At 38.1% G+C, this 20,929-nt stretch overlaps 1 protein-coding gene across 1 annotated transcript; it reads left to right on the forward strand.

The window, feature by feature from the left end:
* The first annotated feature begins 1,621 nt into the window (after positions 1–1,621).
* Positions 1,622–5,963, forward strand: C6H12orf42 (chromosome 6 C12orf42 homolog). Its single transcript, XM_045555122.1, is given in 4 exon segments — positions 1,622–1,997; positions 5,401–5,643; positions 5,646–5,775; positions 5,777–5,963. Coding segments are annotated over 4 exon segments (795 nt in total). The 5' UTR covers positions 1,622–1,648; the 3' UTR covers positions 5,850–5,963.
* The last annotated feature ends 14,966 nt before the right edge of the window (positions 5,964–20,929 follow it).

A 20,929-nucleotide genomic window follows, 5' to 3' on the forward strand; every position in this document is an offset into this window, starting at 1 on the left:
TGTACCTCTAGTCCTAGTTACTCAGGAGGCTGGGGCAGAAGGATCAGGCTGAGGCCCAGGAGTTTGAGGAGGCTGTGAGCTATAATTGTGCCACCACACTCCAGCCTGGGCAACAGATTGAGATCTCATCCCTGAGTTAGAGCGCAGTATCTAATCTATTCCTTATACTATTCCTAGAGGTAGGTACAATTATCCCTAGTTTATGAATGAGAAACTGAGGCAGGGTAAACCTGAAGGAATTTTTCCAGGATATACAACAAGTAATTTGTGGAATTTGTAGAATTTGTAGAATCATGATCCCAACTCAGCTTACCAAGCTCCAGAACTTGCACTCACACCACTGTGAATAATACTTATCTTAGAAATAAGCCATAATTCATTTTTATTTATATGAAAAAAAAAGAGAATTTCAAAACAGGATTGGATTGGGTAATAAGATAAAGGCAAATGAATCTTGAATCTTCTCATACTCTTCACAGAACCCCTGTCCCCAAAAGAGCCCTCAACACTTTCAAATCCCAGTCCTAAATCATCACACACACACACACACACACACACACACACACACACACACACACACACACACACTCGATCCATACAGTTGTGCAGTCTAGAGAATTATTCCTCCCTTTTTCTGTCCGTCTCCTCCGCCCATAACTAACCCATTACCAACAGGCTAAGAGCCAGTTTTGCTTCTTAGATATCTCTTTAAACTATCTTTTCTGTAACACCTCCTCTGTGCCAGGGGAACCTGTCATTGTACCTGCTCATTACTATCTTTGGTTGTTGGGGACTCTTTCTCCTGTTTACACTCTGCTGAGAAGTTAGAAATTTTGATATGAGGGGTCCAAGTTGACACAGTAGCTATTAGTTTCTCATTGGAAGTGAATTAGGTAGAGGAACCCACCTCAACTGCTGGATAAGAATCAAAGTGAGAGGCACAGATTTTCTCTGCATGTTTTATAATACTCCAGAGCAGTTTTAAGCAACTGAGATTCCTTTTCCCCTTATGACAGTGCATCAAGGGAAGTGTCTTGAGCAGTCAAGATTGGGCTGTGGGGTTGAAAGATCTAGATTCAAGTTCCAACTCTGCTGATTAATAATTTTTTTCTTGTAAGGACACCAGTCAAATTAGATAAAGACCCACCCTGATACAGCATAACTTTATCTCAACTTGATTACATCTTCAAAAGCTCTGTTTCCAATAAGTTCACATGTACTGGGGGTTAGGACTTTAATATATCTTTTGGGGGGCACACAATTCAATCCATAAGCCTAACCTACCTTTCTGACCTGTAAAATGGAGATAATAATACTATATGCTAGATACAGTTCTTGTAAAGATTAAATGACAGACATGTCCAGGGCCTCACACCATGCCTAAAACACAGCTTGAACTCAACAAAAGCATTCCTAGTCTTCTTCCTCCCTTTCCAGATCTTTCCCTCCTCTTCTTCTCCTGCTCAGCTACCCTGGTGCCCTTTGTCATTTCTCTCTGCTCAGGGTAGAGACATGAAATAAGCAAGCAAAAGTCCATATGCCACCTGAGTTCATCCATCCTGCCAGTAATTTAGTAGGTGATATTAAAGTATATTTTTTCAAACTAATATGTTTTCCTTTTATATTTCCAGAAAGGACTCAGAGTCCAATGGCATATAAAAGACTACTTTGCCCTCAGCAGTACATAATCCCCAGGTCTTCTGTAAGCACACTTTCTTTTGAAGAAGAAAGCTACAGAGAAGGCTGTTCCTCCCCAGCACCATCCAGTGAAATAGATGAGGCCCCACTGAGCTTCACTGTTGGGGAGGAGATTAATAATGGAGCCAAGGGAGCATCCAAGCAGGCCTGGAACAGTCCATTTGTGTGGCAGCCAATGACACAAAAGCCTATCCAGCCATTCCCGGTAAATCCTCTCCACCTGGAGGCTGCAGGCATGCACATCAGTAGACACAGGAGACTTCAGAACCAGCCCTTGGCCGACTCCAAGGGAAATTCTGGTAGGTATCACATTGTGGTTCCCAACTCTTCTCTTGTTTCAATTGGTCATGTTTTGTTTTTAACTTTAATATAAACAAAAATTATTGACTCAATGGCAGGTCCTATTCTAGAAGGTAGGATAAGAACTGTATTAGTCAACTCTTAATGAATATTTACTTGCTGCCAAGCGTTGTATTGAAGGAGAAAACAGGTGTGAGTTGATGACAGGTAATTTGGTGCATCAGGTATTGCACCTGAGAATGACAGCTATTAATTACTGTTAGTGTCATTCCAGCCCCACTTATTAAACTCTTAACCATGTTCCAGACAGTGTGCTAAGAATTTTATATTATTTTATGAAATCCTTATATAACACTCAGGCAGGTAACATTATTATCCCCATTTTACAGATAAGGAAGCTGTGAATTTATAGCACAGGATAATGTATATAATAATGAAGTATCTCAAACTCACACTTCATAATAAAAGGAATGATTACAAGTAAGGAGATGTCCCAGAATGGATGAGCTTTGGAACCAGGAAGATCTGGGCTCAAATATCAGCATTCTCCCATTTCAGCTGTGTAGCCACGATCAAGTCCTATACATGTTCTTTGAGCTCAGTGTTTTCATCTGTAAACTAACGACAATTACTACTTTGAAGAGTTGCTGTAATTAAAGGATTGATATAAATGAAGTTTCCTGAACATAGCAGGGACTGAATGGTGCTGGTGATGATGGTGGTGGTGTTTATGGTGCTAGTGTTCAGACTGGAGGAGAGAAAAATGTAAGGAAAAACTGCTTGTCTCCAAATAACCTAGGAACCATTATGTGTTAATAGAAGAAGGATTAGACTGATGTCAGGTAGCCTTTTTTTTTTTTTAGGAAACTTTTAAGGTAGATTTTGCTCCAAATGTTTGAACAATTCATTCAAATTGACCAAAAGAAGGAAGAGATAGATTTTGACTTCATACAAATAAGAACTTTCTTTCACTCTTTGACCTAGAGGAGAATGTACTGCTTGGGAGGGGGAAGTGCTCAAGAAGGGGGGTGGGGGACCTTCTTCCCGAGAGGCTGAGTCAGAGATTCCTTCATTTCTGGGAGGGTGGAGATGAGGATGAGAAGCAGATGATGCTGGTTGGTTAACATTTTTAGAGTCTTACTATGTACAAGGCATATGTTTCTACCCTAAAATCTGAACATATATTTTCAATTTTGATTCATATGGCCCTCCTCTGAGATAGGAACTGTTATTTTCCCATGGTTTAGATGTGAAATCTGAGGCTCATAGATGTTTGTAAATTTAGGGCTGGAGCCAGAATTCAAGCTTTCTATTCTGACTCTAGGTCACAGCATTCCTATATTAAGGTTCAAAATATGACAGTAATAGCTGTTGGGTATTGAGCACTTACTATGTACTTGACACTCAACATTTTCTCATGTTCTTCCCTCTGATACTTAGCTAGTTTCCTTTTTCACTACAAGTCTTTACTGAAATGTTACCTACTTAGGTCTTTTCTAACTTCCTTTCTTGCTTTATTTTTCTCCATAGGCTTTATTAGCAGCTCACATTTATAATTTTTCATTTGCTTACTTATTGTTCTGCTTTTCCTCCCTTCTTCCTCCCGCACAAGTAGAATGTAAGCTTTATAAGAGCAGGGATATTGCTTGCCTTATGCCCTTCTGTAACCCAATGTCTAGAATATTTCCAGGCACAAAATAGGCACTCAAATATTAAAGAATGAATAAATCAATGAACAAACAATCTCTCTAGCAACCCTCTAAAGTAGGTAACACAGCCCCTATGCTTCAGATAAGGACAAAGAGACATAGGACAGATGATGGCCAGGGTTTGAATCTATCACGGCCTGAGCCCAAAGCTTTATTTCACTATACTACACTGCCTCCCTAAAACAGTATGTTGCAAAATGAGTCTACCCAATTGCTTTCAAGGAAGGAATTTTTATTCTTTGGCTCAAGACAGACGACAACATATTCTGTCTAGGTCATGTCCTGTTGCTCCAAATTCCAGAGCCACATCCATGTTTTCTGATTGATGCTTCTTGCACCAAATACTGATGCAGTGAATGGTTCATCTGCCAAGAGTAGAAATCCAAATCAACAGCTATTAAGCATCTAGTTTTTGCAAAGCATTGGTTTTGAAAGCTTTCATTTACCTGGAGAGCTAAGATGCCATTCCACCTTTATTACCAGGAAACCATTCGCATTGAAGAAATCAGATTCACTAAAATTTTTCTCTGTGACTTGGGTATATTGAGTGTGCAGTGGGAGGTGACCAATACATTCCAGGCATAGAACCATGTGTGATGAACTAAACTGAATTATTTAGAGTTAGACTAGCTGTTTGACATCCACTGTGAATTTTAATTCTTTTATTTATTTTTTGAATTTGTGAATGATCCCGTGGGTTGTTCCAAATATTCTAGACATCTGCATGTTATTCAAAGCCTTTTAAAAACTTGTAGAAAATGATCTAAAGCACATAAATTATCTCTTCACTACTGAAGAATTAGACTTTAATTTATGTAGGTCAATGGGCACAATGCCTCAGGTAAAATTCTAGATTTTATATATAAACATATATTATATATTATAATTTATATGTTATATATGAAATATATAATATATAGAGAATATTGAAATACATATATATTCTTTTTCAGTCTTGGCTGTACGTTGTAAAAAGTTACCACATCTTTTACATGAAAAAATGATTTGGTTGGGCAAAGAAAAAAAAATTGAACCTGTTATTAGTATTAGAGTGCGTGTGTGTGTGTGTCTGTGTGTGTGTGTTGTATAGACCTACCCTCAGGTTAATTCACTGTTTTAATCTTCGGCTGGTTTGCAATTTTTAATAAAACCCATGAAGTAACTGCCTCTTGGATTTTAAAAAATCATCAGTTGTCAGTCTAAATGGGCTGTGGATCCATTTGTTTTTGCATATCTAACTTCACTTAACAATTTTCCATTCACAAACTTTCCCCAAATTTAAAAGTTGGGGCTCTATGTTAGTCACCAATTCTTCTGTTTCCCTCTCCTTAAAAGTTTTGAATTGTGTTTCTGGAAATAAAATGTTTTATAAGGATTCTGCAAAAAAACATTTTGAGGGAAGGAGGGAAGTGCTTTCAAAGAACAGGGAAGGCATAGATAGCATTTTTATTATCTTCAAGAAATGCGAGGAAGCACATGAGGATAATGTCAGGGGATATTTTTTCCCCCTTCTGCGCACATTACAAATGTTGATTTCTCAGACATCCAGTTGTCATGAGAGATTTATTTTAAAAGTGTGGGCGGGCGCGGTGTGGTCCCCGCACACTTGAGCGCCATGCCATGCTCGCCTTGCTTTGCCTTCCAGGTCCCGCCAGGAGACCCTCCACCGCCATCAGCCTCTGCAGCCTTCCAGGTCCCGCCGCGAGGCGACCCTCCACTGCCACCGGCCTCTGCAGGAGGAGCCAGACCCCCCTGTCCCCGCAGGGCTCCTGGCAGAGCTGCTCGGAACCCGAGCTGGGGGAGATGACCGCGGCCACAGCGGGCGCTCGGGCCCCCAGCGACACGCGGAGCGGGCTCCGGGGCGCGGCCGGACGTGCGGTCGGAGGAGGCGCGGTTGCCATGGCACGGAGGATGCTCCCCAAGCATCCCCAGCCCCCGGGGAAGGGAGGCCTGGGGCAGACCCCTCGCTCCACGGCGATCTGGCAGGAGAGCCCCTTCCTCTGCTGGCCGGTGCTCCCACCCATTTCCCCTCCGAGAGGTTCATAAAGGTTTGCTCCTCGGCACCCCCGCCCGCCCCGGCGCTTCCATACGGTTTGTTCACAGGCCCCGCCGAGGCCGGCGGTGAATGCTCACTCGCGCTGACCGCTGCGAGGGAATTGTTCCGCCCGCGCTGCCGTCCTCCAATCAATGCCTGCTCGGAACAACAGAAAGGGCCTCAGATGGACTGGTTTCCACAGGACCATTGTTAGGCTTTTGTGCAGCATTTTTGAACCTAATAAATAATGTCAAAAGTCTCTAGCGCAGCCAAAAATGTTCCTTTTGAAGCATTTCTAATAGTATTTTTGTTCTGCGGTGTCTCCCAGTGTTACAAAGAATTCGTGCCTCACAATAGGGATGGGGTACATCGCGTGCCACTTCGCAATGTGCCTCCTGGGCCGGCGGCGACCCCTCTTTGTTTTGCTTTCGCAGGTAAACGGTTTCGCTTGCCAACCTCGCCTTTGGTTTAAGGATGTTTTCCAAGGGGCTTTAGAATTGCTGAGCAGAGGTTTGGAAAACATAATTGAATGTCTGTAATTTAATAGTTAACATGAAATTTGATTACTCCCGAAGTGCCCAGGGGAATTCTTCAGGCTATATGGAGGTTTTTTATGTCAGAAACCTGAAGCTGGATCCTAGTTTGAGGCCCTGAAACACATGGAACAAAGTTTAATGTTAAAGACGTGCTGAATTTGCTGATCTGCAATAGAGAATATTGGAGCAGCTTAGGGCATGTTTTATCAGACTGATCATTTGAGGCAATAGCTTTGATTTTGGTTAACTTAACAGCTTAACCTAGCAGCTTTTCATCCTGATGCAATATTTACACCAACTCTATCAAATATGAGTTTAGTTTTTCTCTTTTTAATGTACTGTTTTTAACTTTCAGAGAGAAACAAAAATCAGTCTCTCTCTCTCTCTCTCTCTCTCTCACACACACACACACACACACACACACACATACACACAAACATATAGTTTTTCATTTAAGTTTCCTACAATTTTCCCACAGGCTTGGATTCGTAGAGTTTGATACATAGGAGTTGTAAAAATCTTACTGCATTTAAAAATTTTTTTCTTCAGTTCAAATTAATATATGTAGTATGCCTACATTTAAGACATCATCATGTCTCAAGTCCAAATTTAAGTCTCAAAGTTTCAACAGAAATGAACTGCTATAAACAAAAACTGCCTAACATTTAGGAGTCTGCTTAGTACTTTGAAGACTTTTTAATTTCTTTAAACATCAGCATTCCCTAGGAGTAGTGCACTTTAAAGAAAAATCCCCAAACTTTAGAGCTGTCTTAGTTCCAGATTAATATTATCTTTATAATAAATAAATATAAGTTCATTTTTACTTTTTATTGATTAAAATGGTTTTGTTACGAGACAATGTGCAGGTTATCAGTGGTGATTTTTACTGGTTTCCTGAAGACATAATGGCATTTTCTCACCAGAGTTCATGTGACAATCATAAATTCAACTTCATGCCATTTGGTTGGGGAGTATTGTGTGGGAAAATTCATAAATTTTATGTAGAATTTTGATTCTGGAGTATTTTAATTTGCTATTAATGAACTACCACAACTGATTTCTTTTAAAGTCAAGAAATCATTGCTTTAAGTTATTCTAGAATAACCAAAAATTTGTAATGGTCAATTGCAAGAATAGAAAATGTATTTGATAGAGTACATGGATTCCCTCAGCTGTAGAACTGCAATTTAGTGAATTTACTGAAAATGCAATACAAATGGAGAAATTCTGTTCGTAATTAACTAAAGGGATACGTACAGACAAAAGATGTAAAATATGTGGTACACTACATCTAAAGCAGTTTCCCAAAGTGTGTTCCATGGAACACTAGTACCTGAAAAATGCTTTGTGAAATGGAAAGTTCATAGATAAATGTGTCTGAGAGATGCGCCCTCATAGAGAGTCATAGTAACACATTAGGTCTCTGAGAAATCCCACACTAAAAAAATCTTATAAATTCTGTTTAACCCAGAATTCCAACTTTATTTAATCAGGGAACCTTCATAGGTGTGTTTGTGTATGCACATATATGTGTTTTTTAAAAAATAACACCTGTCAATATCTTAGTGTCCTGTGGAACACATTTGAGAAAACATTGCTCAAAACTCTATTCTAAATATACCAGAATCTGTGCAGACTGATAGGGTTCAAGGTAAGTATTTCTTTTTAAATAAACGAGACAAGAATCAGAGCTAAAGAAAGAAGCCCTTCAGGAATCCATTCTTCCTTGGAGGAGTGTGATGAGCTGTCTCTGGTTATTTGTCCTCATTTGGGAGAAAGTTAGTTGGTTTAGCCCTAGCCATGCTTAGATAGTGATGGATGAGAAGCATTTTCAACTTTGACTGTCACAGTCATGAGCTGAAGGTGTTCAAGTCCTTCAGAATGACAGCCCCTTTTGTACTAGGACTTAGACACAAATGTGCCATGGTAAACATAGTTAAACCTTTCTCAGCGCCGTTAGTTCTGAAAGCATTGCTGAGTTAAACAGCCATAATTGAGGATGAATCAATTGTAGGAAATAAATAATACATGTTTATGTATAGCACAGGCAGTGAGGACTAAAACAAGGTCCGATAGCATAAAATAATTGTTGTATAGATTCTGAACTACTGCTTGCTTTTATTTCTTCAAGAGTGTGTGATTTGACTTACAGCACATTTATTACTACATGCTTTGAGTTACCTTTTAAAGGACATAATATGTCACTTTTTTGAAAAATGTTTTTATAAAAGTTGCACTGGAAAATAGAAATTAATAAATTTAAAAATTGGGTGTATTGAAGAAACTAAATATTTCAGACAGTGTCTAGTGAATACTGTTAACAAGTGAGGACTACTTTTATAACATATAAAATAATAATTATAATGAGAGCAACAGTTATTGTATATTATGTACTAGAGATTGTTCTAATGTATTAATTCATTTGGTCCTTACAGTAGTTTCATGAAGTAGGTACTATTATTATCTCCATTTCATCGATGATGAAACTTCATTTTTAATGATAATAATCATCTACATATACATATAACTAAGATTTACAAGCTATATTATATATTATGAAATTTTATTTTATATATTAAGCTCTATTATACATTATACAATTAAAGCTAGTATAGATGCATGTATGAATATGTATGTTTCACCAACATCTGTGAATCAGGTTCTGTACCACGCTGTTGATAGATACATGAGATGAGTATAGAAACTCTGCGTAAACCCCCTCCCCTCCTGATAATGTGGTGGAGAGTGGGCGATGATGATTGTGGGCTGATAACGTAACATACATTTGAACTCTTTGAAGAGTAAAGCAGGATAAGAGATTATTAGTACATAATTCTTTTTGTCTGAAACAACATCATCCCTGTGAATGAAGGCTCAGAAAATTAGGGAAGGGAAGGTGGTTTTGAGGTTGGTGAAAGACAGCAGTGCTTTTCAAGATTACCGGGGCTGACCAACATCTGACTTGAGATTTTGGGATGATGGGATGATGTAGTGGGAGCATTAGGAAACCAGCTAAGGTGCTGGGGCTGACCTGGATCTGAAGAGCCAAGGATGTGTTCCTGCAAATGTGACCTCAGCTTAGTGTCACCCCCACCATTTGGCCGGAGTTTCTTTACTGTTACATTGGTATGACATGTTTTGTTTACTGTAAAGGATAATTTGGGGATCAAGTTTGCTATCAAATCAAAGCACTTTGAAAAGTAAGAGTAGTATACAAATGCAAGTCATTATTTTCTGGCTAATATCAGCAGTAATTAGTATGTCTATTATCATTGGTTATGCAGGGCTAATTCAAGACCTTGTAGATCCAGGTGCCTTTCTCTGACATTGAGCACTATTTCTTGGTGACAGTGTCATCATGTTCCTCTCTGAGATTTTTCTATATACTATATTCTTTACCTTCAGTACTGTACTATGAAGTCAATAGTATTACCCATTTACCAGTGTGGAAACTGAAACACCTGTAGGCAGAGTGATTTGGCCAAAGAATGATTGCCTCCATCAGCCATGCTCACAAACGCTACACCACAATATCATCCACAAACCAAATTCTATATTAAAAAACAATGTATGAAGTTGATAAACTATTCCATTTATTAATATAGCCTCCAATTTAGAAAAGTTCAGTTGAGAGGACAGAATGCAAGCTTGCAAATGTGATCTTCTAGTCCAACTCTCTTTATAAAAGACTCTAAAACTACTCAGACAAGGGAAGAAATGAGGCAATATTTTTGTAACTTCTAATGTGAAGTTGAGGATTTGAAGTCATACAGGGACCCAGAAAGAGGCTGCTTTTTGGGGAAGACTTGACATTAGGAAAAATGCCCCAGAATTCATAAGTTGTGTGGGGTCCCTCTGGCATAGTTCAAGATCTTTGTGAAATATGATTCCCTGTGTCAATTTTTTTTCACAAGTTTTTTGCCATGTTTAGGCTCCTGACTCCTACTGCTTCCTTTATACTCCTGCACCCTGTGTTTTCCCTCCTCTGTGGAAATCAATCTGATTTTGTAAGTCAGTGATATTGAGATCGTTGTGAAGTGTTTATGGGTCCTCACTATTCCAGGTAGTCATTGTGAGAGATTTGAGAAGTGTGATGCAACTCAACCAGCATTTAGTGCACTCACCACCTGCCAGGCACTGTCCTTGGTGCTAAGTATGTCCACTAAAAGGGACACAATCCTCTTCCTTGATGAGCTCAACCTAGCATAAGACTTAGTTTTTCCATTTTTCCATTCTGAAAATTTACTGAACATCCCCTATGTGCTGGATATTTTTTACTGGCAGTGAAGAGCCATTTTGATCAAGTAAAACCTAGATGAGGAAACATATAATAATGGTGCAATAATATCCAAGTCTATAATCCTTTAGCCAGAATTCTGAAATCCAAAATCACTGAAATACTTCTGTGGTGTACTGTTGTTATCCCCTGTTACACCACTGGAAACTGAGAATAAAGAGATTAAGTTACTTATCCAAAGTCACATGACCCATACAAGGCAGAGCCAGGCCATAAACCTAGGCAGGCTGATGGGAACTCGCCATGCAGCTTCTCTCAGTCAGGCTTTTAAGCTTTTTTATTCAGGATATCTAAGAAATTGCACTAAAGTAATAACTACTGTTAAAATATACCCACCCACCCCCAGCCATTTACCTAAATCATCTGGATAAATACTATACATATTTATTAAAGTACATCCAGAAAATATACTCTTAAGTATGTAACAGCCTGCATTGGAGTTAGCACCACTTACATAGTTCACATCATTTTTTAAAAAAATCACATTTTCTCACTTTGCCCTAAATTGCACTTATCTTTCTTTCTATACAGTGTGGGTGCATGTTTGGAATGTCAAAGACCATCCCTAAACTGTCTATTAATTAATCCTTTGGGGGTAGTTCCCCTCCCCTCTTAATTCTTTTTTGGGATAAAATCAGAAATCAGTATTGTGTGTTAGTTCCTTCCTTCCCACACCTCCTCTAGGTTAAAGTTGAATTCTTTGAGATCGAATTTTTTGTGTGTGACTTTAACAATGTTCTCTTCACATGTCCTTGCATGGGCCCATCAATTGCTTGTTGACCCATTTTAACCTCTTTTGAGCGTCATCTTCAAAGTGTAACTGTCCTTGACAATGAAAGAGACCTTCCTATTGTCTGGTCCTTCCAGGCAATCTTTAGCGTGGAGCTCAATGGCTTTCAGATGGAGGAGTTGGCTAAAGGAAGGAGACAAAGTAAGCTGTTGTTCCTGAGTGACTTTGCTAAAGTTTCCCTTTTCTCTCTTAGAATGGTGCACTTCTATAGAAGATGACAGACGTTTTGACAGGTGCAATATGCTTTGAACTGTTGTGTCCAATAATTCTTTTGTCTTGGGTTTTTCCAGCAGAGTGGTACATCTCAGGACGCTGATATGCATATTGTCTGATTTTCGTTTAGTGTGATGAAGGCTTCCTTCTTGCTTCCCCTCCACCTCTCTCTTTAGGTCCTCTGCCTGTCACCAACCCAGACGGGAAGGCAGGCATTAGTGCAGGAGTCTTCTTCCCTCCCTCCTCCTTTTCCCCCCTCAAAATAGAAATCACTTCTTGCAAAATGTTTTCATTATTGTTTAAAAAAAGAAATTGCTAAAAGGTATTAAGAAAAAACAGAAATCATCTATAGCCTAATAACCCATGACAACCACTGTATACATTTTGGAGCATATCCTTTCATGCATTTTTCTTAGCATATTTATATATAGAATAATTTGTGCAAAAAATGAGCTCATACTACACACATTATTCTATAAGCTGATTTTTCCCTGTACTATTGACATCTTTGCAATATCAACAAATAGAGATCTTCATTACCATTTTAAACAACTACAGAGACTTTTGTTGTACCATGGTATCATAATTTAATTAACTAATTCACTATTTTGGAACATTTCAGTTATTTGCAAATTTCAGGATAGTAAATATTTTTATGATGAGTGTAACGAATATATTTTACATGTAATTGTTATATACTCTTCTAAATACTTTTATAATGTGAATTCCTAAAACTGGGATTGCTGGTCAAAATGCATGCAAGATTTAACTTTTAATATCTTTTCTGTCCAGAAAGATTCCTAAGCATTTTATCTGACACGCTCTTTGACTTTCAGAACTTAAAAAAATGATACTAGTTAAAGAAGATTTAGTCTAAGACAAAAATAGACATCAGAGATCCTAAATTAAATCATTTTTCCTCTTCACCTTTGTCATGGTGAACTAGATCTACATAGCTTTTTCTACTTTAGTATAAATATGGGAAAATTTTTGTCTGACAAATGAGAGGACTTCTCTTCAGGAATTAAAATTAGAGGCTGCCAAATATATAATGGAACAGGACTACCTGTTTCATATCCGAAGGGTTATGGGATTAGAACCTTCACACTGCCCAAATTGTTTCTCCGGATGATCTTTTGTGTACTGCTAATAAATGTGATTGTTGCCCAATGTCTTCTTCCAAGTATGACTAAAAAGAACAGGCTGAACCAGGATAGGAGGGAATTGTTTATAAAATAAAAATAAAAATTCCCCTGCTCCTTGTAGTGAGTGATTTTACTTTTTTGTTTGAATTTATATTATTCCTTATTACCAAGAAAAATCTAGGATCTAAGAAAGAATGCGCTAACGAAGAGGGAGTTTAGCATTTGGAGCTTTTTGCTAACATAAGAAATAGCTCAAGGAGATTTTGTAATGTTTACTTATCTATATTTCAGAACCTTCTAAGGACACTCTGACTTATAAATAAAGTATCTTACCATATAAGCAGCATCAGAGGAAGTTAATGAAGAGAAAGGCCATTTACAAGTCTGACACAATGGGATCTGGTGCATCTGAAAAATCAAAATATCATGCTCTGTGGAAAATGATGGACTGGGTTTGGATTGAAAAAGAGGATAAGATTAAATTTAAATGTTTATTAAAAGTGACAGGTAAAAGTATTTGCAATTTTCAGATAAGGACACATTCGAGTAGTTTAAGATGCTAAATTTAATTTTTCTTTCTAACTTAGTTCTCTCTTGCAAACTGTATGATCAATTTACCCTGCTAATTTGGTGATATCTTTTTTTTATCCCCCCCCCTTTTTTTACCTCTCCTCTGATTTTCTACTTTGTTTTACTCAGAGACACACCACAGTTTGAACTGAACCTTCAATATGAAAAATCAACATAGGTTGTGAATTCTGCTAGGTTACAAAATCCCTCACGCTTTAGTTTAAGCAGCAGGACACTGGAGTTTGGAGTGCCGTGGGCCATGTGATCTGTTGACCTCTATCTGGGTTCTGTGACTCTGCCTAGTAACAATTGATTAATGGTGTAGGGTGACTTTGAGAGAAGATCTCATCAGTTCCCCTGAGTTTGAAGACTTCCTCATTATCTTAGCCTTTCACTGCTGCCCTTAGGAAATTTTACTCACAAATTAGGTTGAACAAAGTCTTCTCAAAGAAAATTATTTTCGCTGTTTGGTCATCAGGGAGCAGAAGGCTTGATGGTCATTTACTGCATTGAAACAGGGCACGGGAGGCCAGTGGCGATTAGAGAGCTGGGATACCGCTCAGGCTTCTGTCCTCTTTGCTCCAGGGCTGGGTTTTCAGGAGAAGCAATGTAACAAAAACTATCACTCAAGTGACAAGATGGTCTCAAACTTTCTTTCCCCAGGGGTGGGGGGATGTTTAGAATTTCCAATTTTTGTACTGAGATAGATGTTACAAACACATTTATGAATTGAGCTTTGGCATCCAAAAGTCACCTGAGTTCATGACAGGTGCTGCTGGTTGTCTACCTAATATCTACCTAATATCTACTCTCCCCTTCTTACTAACAGAATCCCAGTTTCATTTAGAGTAATAGTGTGCCAGGTTAAAAAATATTCTCATCTCTATACTTCCTTGTAGCAAGAGTAGCTTGTTAACCTGTATTGGTCAGCTGGATATAAACAGGACTCTACTGGAAAAGCTATCATTTTCCTGATAAAAAAGAATGAATTCAGCTGGTACATCTGCTGTCCCTCGCTTTTGATCTTCTTCTTGCCTGAATGACAGATGCAATGGCTGGAGGGGGAGCAGCCATCTTCTGACCATGAGGATAGTGCAACTGGGAGCTAGAAGGAAGCTGAGTTTTTGATGATTACTTGAGATGATACAGCCCTCATTTCTCTACACTTGGATTTCTTGTTATGTAAGAAAAATAATTAAACTCATATTTGGTTAAGCCACTTAAGTCTTCTTTCTATTACGTACAGTTGAATGTAGCCCTGATTGACCCTGTTACAGTGGGTGATAATTTCTCCATCATTTCCACTTGGGCGACACTCTCTGAGCCTTGGTTTTCTCATCTACCAAGTCAGGTTGACAATCACCGTCCCTACCTCAAGTGGTAGTTAGGAGTATTAAGTGTAATAAATAATGCATATTGAGGTCTTAGTATAGTATCTGACACATGGAAGTTCTCAATATATATTAATAGTATTATTATTAGATGTTTACTTCTAGCTGCTGTTGCCTCTGATGTGCTGCTATGTCTTATCCTTCTCTTCAAGTTAGTCTCATTAGGATGCAAAATATGATCATATATTTATGGATTTATGTTGGGAAGCATTTAACACACCACTTATTTCCCATCTATTTCATGTGTACCCAGTCCACGGACGAATTGCTAAATCAAAGACACAAAGCCAAATCTAAACTGTAAAATATAATTGGATTATGATCTGAGTAATTGTTGCTATTTCCAGGGGGAAAAAGAAACTGGATTTTTCAAGTGGCCACAAGCCATGATTTGAGCCCAGATCACCTATCTGAGTATTAAATTAGAGATTGTCCTTTGTCATCAGGGGTGGGGAATCAAGCGTTCAGCTTGTGACTGAGCTCACACTATAGACTTTTGAAGGCTTTCATAAGCAATATATGTCTATTGGGCTTTTGTGCTATTAAGTAACTGAAGGAAATGGAATTCTTGGTTGTTAACACCCAGAAAACTTTTATTTATGAACTCTTTTTACATCAGAATGCAACGGTAAAAATATGGCAGGACAGCAATTGATTCCACAAATAATTTGAGGCTGTTTTAGATATTTCATACTCTATTACCCATACTGTGCAGTTTTGGAACAAAATTTAAAAAAATATGGCCTGGGCTTTAGGAGACCTGAGTTCTAACTGAAGTTCTGTATTATTATGAATAAGTGATTGAACTTCTTTGGGCCCTCATTTCCTCATTTAGATAATGGGAAGGACTTCCAGAGCTGACCTATGATTCTGTGCTTTCTCTTGCTTTATAAACCTTTCTCTACTGCATTTCTGTTTTGTCTACTTCCATTTATTCATGACCCTCATTGCTTTTTGCTATTCCCCAGCATAATTCAACTTATTCAAATTAACTTCCATGTTCTATGATCTATTTCTTTTTGATTTTTATGTCAGACCTTGGGAAAGAAGGACAAACAGATCCTGAAGTTGCAATATGTCTTAACTGTAAGAAGAAAACACATACATTTTGCCTCTCTATTGCAAAATAATAATAATAATGACAATGATAATAATGATGGCTACAGTGCACTCACTAGTTACTATGTGCTAGGCCCTGTGCTTGGCACTTTATACATACCTCATGCTAAGTCTCTGAGTTGGATACTAGCATATTCACTATTTTATTAATATATATAAGGAAACCAAGACTTAGAGGGCCTAAATATAATTGGTGAATGTCTTAAACTAGGAAATAGCCAAGTTGAGATCTGACTCCAGAGTCATCAGTCTCCAAAAATTATGCTCATAACTCCATGCTATCCTACTTCTTCATCTGAAAGTACTCTGTTCATTCATCCATTTATTTATTTAACATATATTGATTGAGTACCTAATATATGTTTAGCATTATTCTAGGTACTGGAAATTAAACATTAAATAAAGTAGGGAAAAATCTCTTTTCTCATAGAGTTACATTTTCAGTTATATGTGAATAAATTGATCTCTACTTCTATGTTAGTGTAAATGATTTTGGGGGACTAGAACAACTTATACCAATGAAGATGAGTATTACCTTATACAACAAAGTTATTTAACTATTTGGCATTGCTGTCATCTTGGCATCAGATTTTATACATTCACTATTACTCAACTAGTTGATCACATAGCCTTGCCAATGTTTTGTTCAGATCTCTGATCTGAGAAGATTAGTTTTGATAACACTTTTTTTCACATAACCGTTAATTTTCTAACTATGCTATCAAAGTCTTCCTCCTTTTCATTAAACAGTTATTTGTATTCCATTTTACTTGTATATATTTACCATTGAATGTCAAGGTAACACAGTAGAAAGAATATGACCTTTGAAGTCAGAAAGAGATAGATCCCGATCCCAGTTGTGCCTTTGGATATGTGACCTTGGGCTAGATACTTAACCTCTCTAAGCCCTAGTTCCGAATCTGTAAAATGGAGGAAATAATTCTTACCTTGCTGGGTTCTTGGGGAGGTTAATGTTGATGTATGAATTGTATTAAGTTCAGTGCCTAGCACAGAGTAGATTCTCATGAATATAACTTATTATTATTATTGGTGTTGATAATGCAGTTTTTTTTAGGAACTATAATCCCTCATTAGTTGCCTAGAATATAGACAGCAATTGCTATACAACTGAACGTATTCCAAAGTAGATGATGAGTGGGTGAACAGCAGTCTCCAGAGGCTCTTCCATATTGACTGATGTTCTTCTGGCTGGTTAGTCCTTCTGCCTTTGCTGCATCTTCCACCCAGAAGTCAGGCCTTTGATATGAGGGCAGCTTGCTTTGGACAATAATCCTAGGAATGAAGATCATTTGTTTAGGGTACACTGAGAAATCCAGAGTCCACTTATCTATTAGGCACAATAACCATGGAGCCTAGAAACCACTATACTTTTTAGGGCCCCACAAAAATATCTTAATTTCTTTTATTTATTTTATTTTTCAAAATATGGACTGTTTTTACTTGCTCAATATGTTAAAAATGGAATCATGAATGTTCTGTAGCAAGTCAAACTTTACACTTTTGTAAACTACATTAGAAGAAAAGGCTCTAGCTAAATATTGAACAAATGTCCAAATATTTGGATGTGCATCAAGAACAAACCACCGAACCTTGGGATTCACCCAGTCACTATTAAGAGGTCAGTTTGACATTTTGGGTTCTTTTCAGATAATTGTGGCCAATATCTCTTACAACCTTTGGTCCCAACCTAGTTAAATAGTAGTTTTTGCAATTCATTGATATGAAGTTTTTGTTTTGTTTGCTTTTTTTGTTGTTGTTTTACTCAGTACATATATCAGATAGTTTTTCTTCATAGTGACAGTAAGAATTAGCCCTGAAGCTTCAGAAAGTATTGAGTGGCTAACCCATCCTTATGCATCCAGGGATATAGGTATAACACCTTGTCACAAAGTAAATAATCAATCGATATTTGTTCAATAAATGAATGCATAAAATCAGTATCATAAAATTGCCAAATATTTGTTTAATTTGACTTTACTTATATAACTAACGACCATAAAACAAAGCCACTATTTCTAATTTTAAAAACCAAAGTTTTAGCCTCATTTTCCATCTACATATAAACATTTTATTATTTTAAAATTTCAGAAAATATGACTTAAAATCAATATGTGAGTTTTCTATTTTCATTGTCTCTGTAAATGTGTTAGACAGTCCTGATGATTAAGAAGAGATTCAGAAGTTATGACACTGTGCTTCCAGCATATAATAGATTCTGAAAAATATTCACCAGAAATTTACACCTCTTCAGATACTCAGCTCAATAAGCAGAAGGCTTTGGGATCTTGATAGAATAGGATAAACTTAAGTCTTGAAGAGAACTACTAAACAAAATGTTCTAAAATTGCTATCAAAATAAATCTGACTTAAAAACAAAAGTAAACTTAGGGTTTGGGTTTTTTTTGTCCCCATAAACCTTTTTTGTTTTCTTTAAATTTTCTATGTGGCAGTGTGCATTACAAAATAGTCATGGAGTACTACTCAATCACAAAAAACAATGGTGATCTAACACCTCTTGTATAATCCTGGATAGAGCTGGAGCCCATTCTACTAAGTGAAGTATCCCAGGAATGGAAAAACAAGCACCACATGTACTCACCATCAAATTGGTATTAACAGAGCAACACTCATGTGCACGTGCAGTAGTAACATTCATCCGGTGTTGGGCAGGTGGGAGACGAGAGGAGGGGATGGATATATTCATACCTAATGGGTGTGGTGAGCACTGTCTGGCAGATAGGCATGCTTGATGCTCTGACTCGGGTGAGGCAAAGGCAATATAGGTAACCTAACGCTTGTGCCCCCACACTATGCTGAATAAAAAACAATCTTAATTTTTTTTAAATCAGAAGAAAAAATTGAGTGTAATCTAGCTTAGATTATAGTAGTCTTTATACCAATGCAGCCTATGAAAGCAGGAGTATCCAGGGCCCACAGGTCACTGTGGGTCTGTGGGAACCCCAAGAATTTTTACAAAGTTGCCTTCCAGGAGTCTCTGAGGTGTGTCCTGGTTATACATTTATTCATTCATTCAACAAATATGTAATGGAGGCCTACTATGCTCCAGACATTACTATTGGTGTTAGGGATACTGTAATGTACGGTCGAAACCTCTGACCTTGTCTTTCAATAACCTCTGTTGGGATAGTACCAAGACCCCAAATTCCTGGTCTTAGAATAATAATCCTGTGGTCTGGATATGGCTAGGCTGGTAATATTAGTCTTCACTATTCTGTCTCTGCTGTGTGCTCAAACAGGCACACTGCAAAAAGAAGTGGCGATGTGAAGTCGATCTCTGTCTTTGTTTTTCCACCGTAGCCTGAATGTTGCTTTTAGAATTTAGGACATTGCCATGCCACTACTATTAATAATCACAAAAACAAAATAACCAATTCTATTCTAAGAAACTGTTAGCTGCTTGACCAATAGCTACTCGCTGTGCTTTAACCTTGTTGACAGAGCCGGATTCTATGCTAAGGGGGGCGGGCCCAGCCTCAGAGAAGGCCAAGTGATTGGTCTAAGCTGGTCATAATTTCATGCCTCTCAGCCACTGATGGGACTAAGGATGGTTTTGTGACTTGTTACTCACCCATGGAGCATAAAGGAAAGTCTGCTGGGTTTCTCAGAAAAGCTCTGTTCCTGTCAAAAGAGAGGTGCTTGAGAAGTCTCTGGTTAGATCGGCAGCAGCCATTTTCCCCCAGTGAAGGGCAGGTCAAGAGAATTCCAGAGATGCCGGATCAGATCCTTGTTATTGCTAAACAACGAAATGCACAGCCCACTCGGACCTCTTGTTAACAGAACAATAAATGTTTGCATGATTGAAGCCACTACTAGTGAGGTTTCTGTCCCTTGTAAGCGAAAGCATTCCAACTGATCTAAATGATTACGTACTAGGCACTGTGCTAAACCTGTCACAGTCACTGTCTCATTTAATCTCACAGCCATGAACGTTTCCTAGAAATTTCTATAATTTCTCCAATGTTTTGCAGATGAGGAAAGAGGTTTAGAGAGCTATGTACTCTATCCAAATCGCAGACTGTTAGTGACTCTTTGATGGTGACTTGTCTTCCCTACCAGGCCCTGAGCTACCTGCGGGCAAGGAATGTCAGTCATTCATCCTTGTGTCCCTAAGTAACTAGTTCCCTGTAAAGTTGGTGGAACGATTATTGAATGAATGCTCTGTGTTCCATTTCCAGTTCATTCTACTCCCTTTTCCCCATTTTGTCTCAGGTCAATACAAGGATGATCATCAAGGGATGGAACTTGTTAACAAAACATTCTGTTTCTCTGTGCTTCCAAATGGAAACAATGTACTCAAAGTAAAAACTTCAGATAGTTATTTATATCTGTAGCAGTTTTGAAATTTCGGAAACATAAGAAGACCTTGCCATTTCGTTTAATATTCTTGAGTACAGCTCTGATTAGGAGCACTTGGGTGTCAAGATTAAGGAGAGACTTATGATATAATAAATTCTATCACAAGTCTTTCATGGTGGTCTTTCTCATTCCCAAAGTTACCTAAATGATGTCTTAAGTGAAGTTTTCACAAAACTTTCTTGCTATCTTTTCTCTTCCTGATAATTAGAATGAACTTTTAACAAAATACGTGTTGTATTTGCTCAGAAAATTATTTCAAGTTGCTTATTTTCTCTTATTCACTTAATTTTCTGGATCTGAAAGGAGACAAAGTATTCACTAGTTCATTCTTCTATTCAATCATTTATAAAACATTTACTAAACAGCTCCTATGTGTCATGGAGGGTGTTAGGCACCAGTAACAGATTGGTGCACAAAGAAGACATCACCTGTCTGCTAAGGAGCTTAGTCCCAGTGGGCGGGAGATACAGGATGCTCTCAGAGAGCACGATAAGAGCAAATGAACTTACTCAGAGGGCCCAAAGGAAAATATGGGTAAGGGGAAGAATATGTCAGATATGGGCATTGGCGAGGAAACAAGCTGGCATGCTGGAGGCTGGTGTGTCTGGAGCAAAGAAAATGAGGGGGTTGTGATGAGAGATGAGGTTGGACAAATTAGTGGAGGCCAGAGATTTTCTCCTGACAGGAATGAAAAGCTTCTGAAGGGTTTTAAGTAGTGGGTTGTGCTC

This window comes from Lemur catta, chromosome 6, assembly GCF_020740605.2.
Source record: "Lemur catta isolate mLemCat1 chromosome 6, mLemCat1.pri, whole genome shotgun sequence".
NCBI classification, from domain to species: Eukaryota; Metazoa; Chordata; class Mammalia; order Primates; family Lemuridae; genus Lemur; species Lemur catta.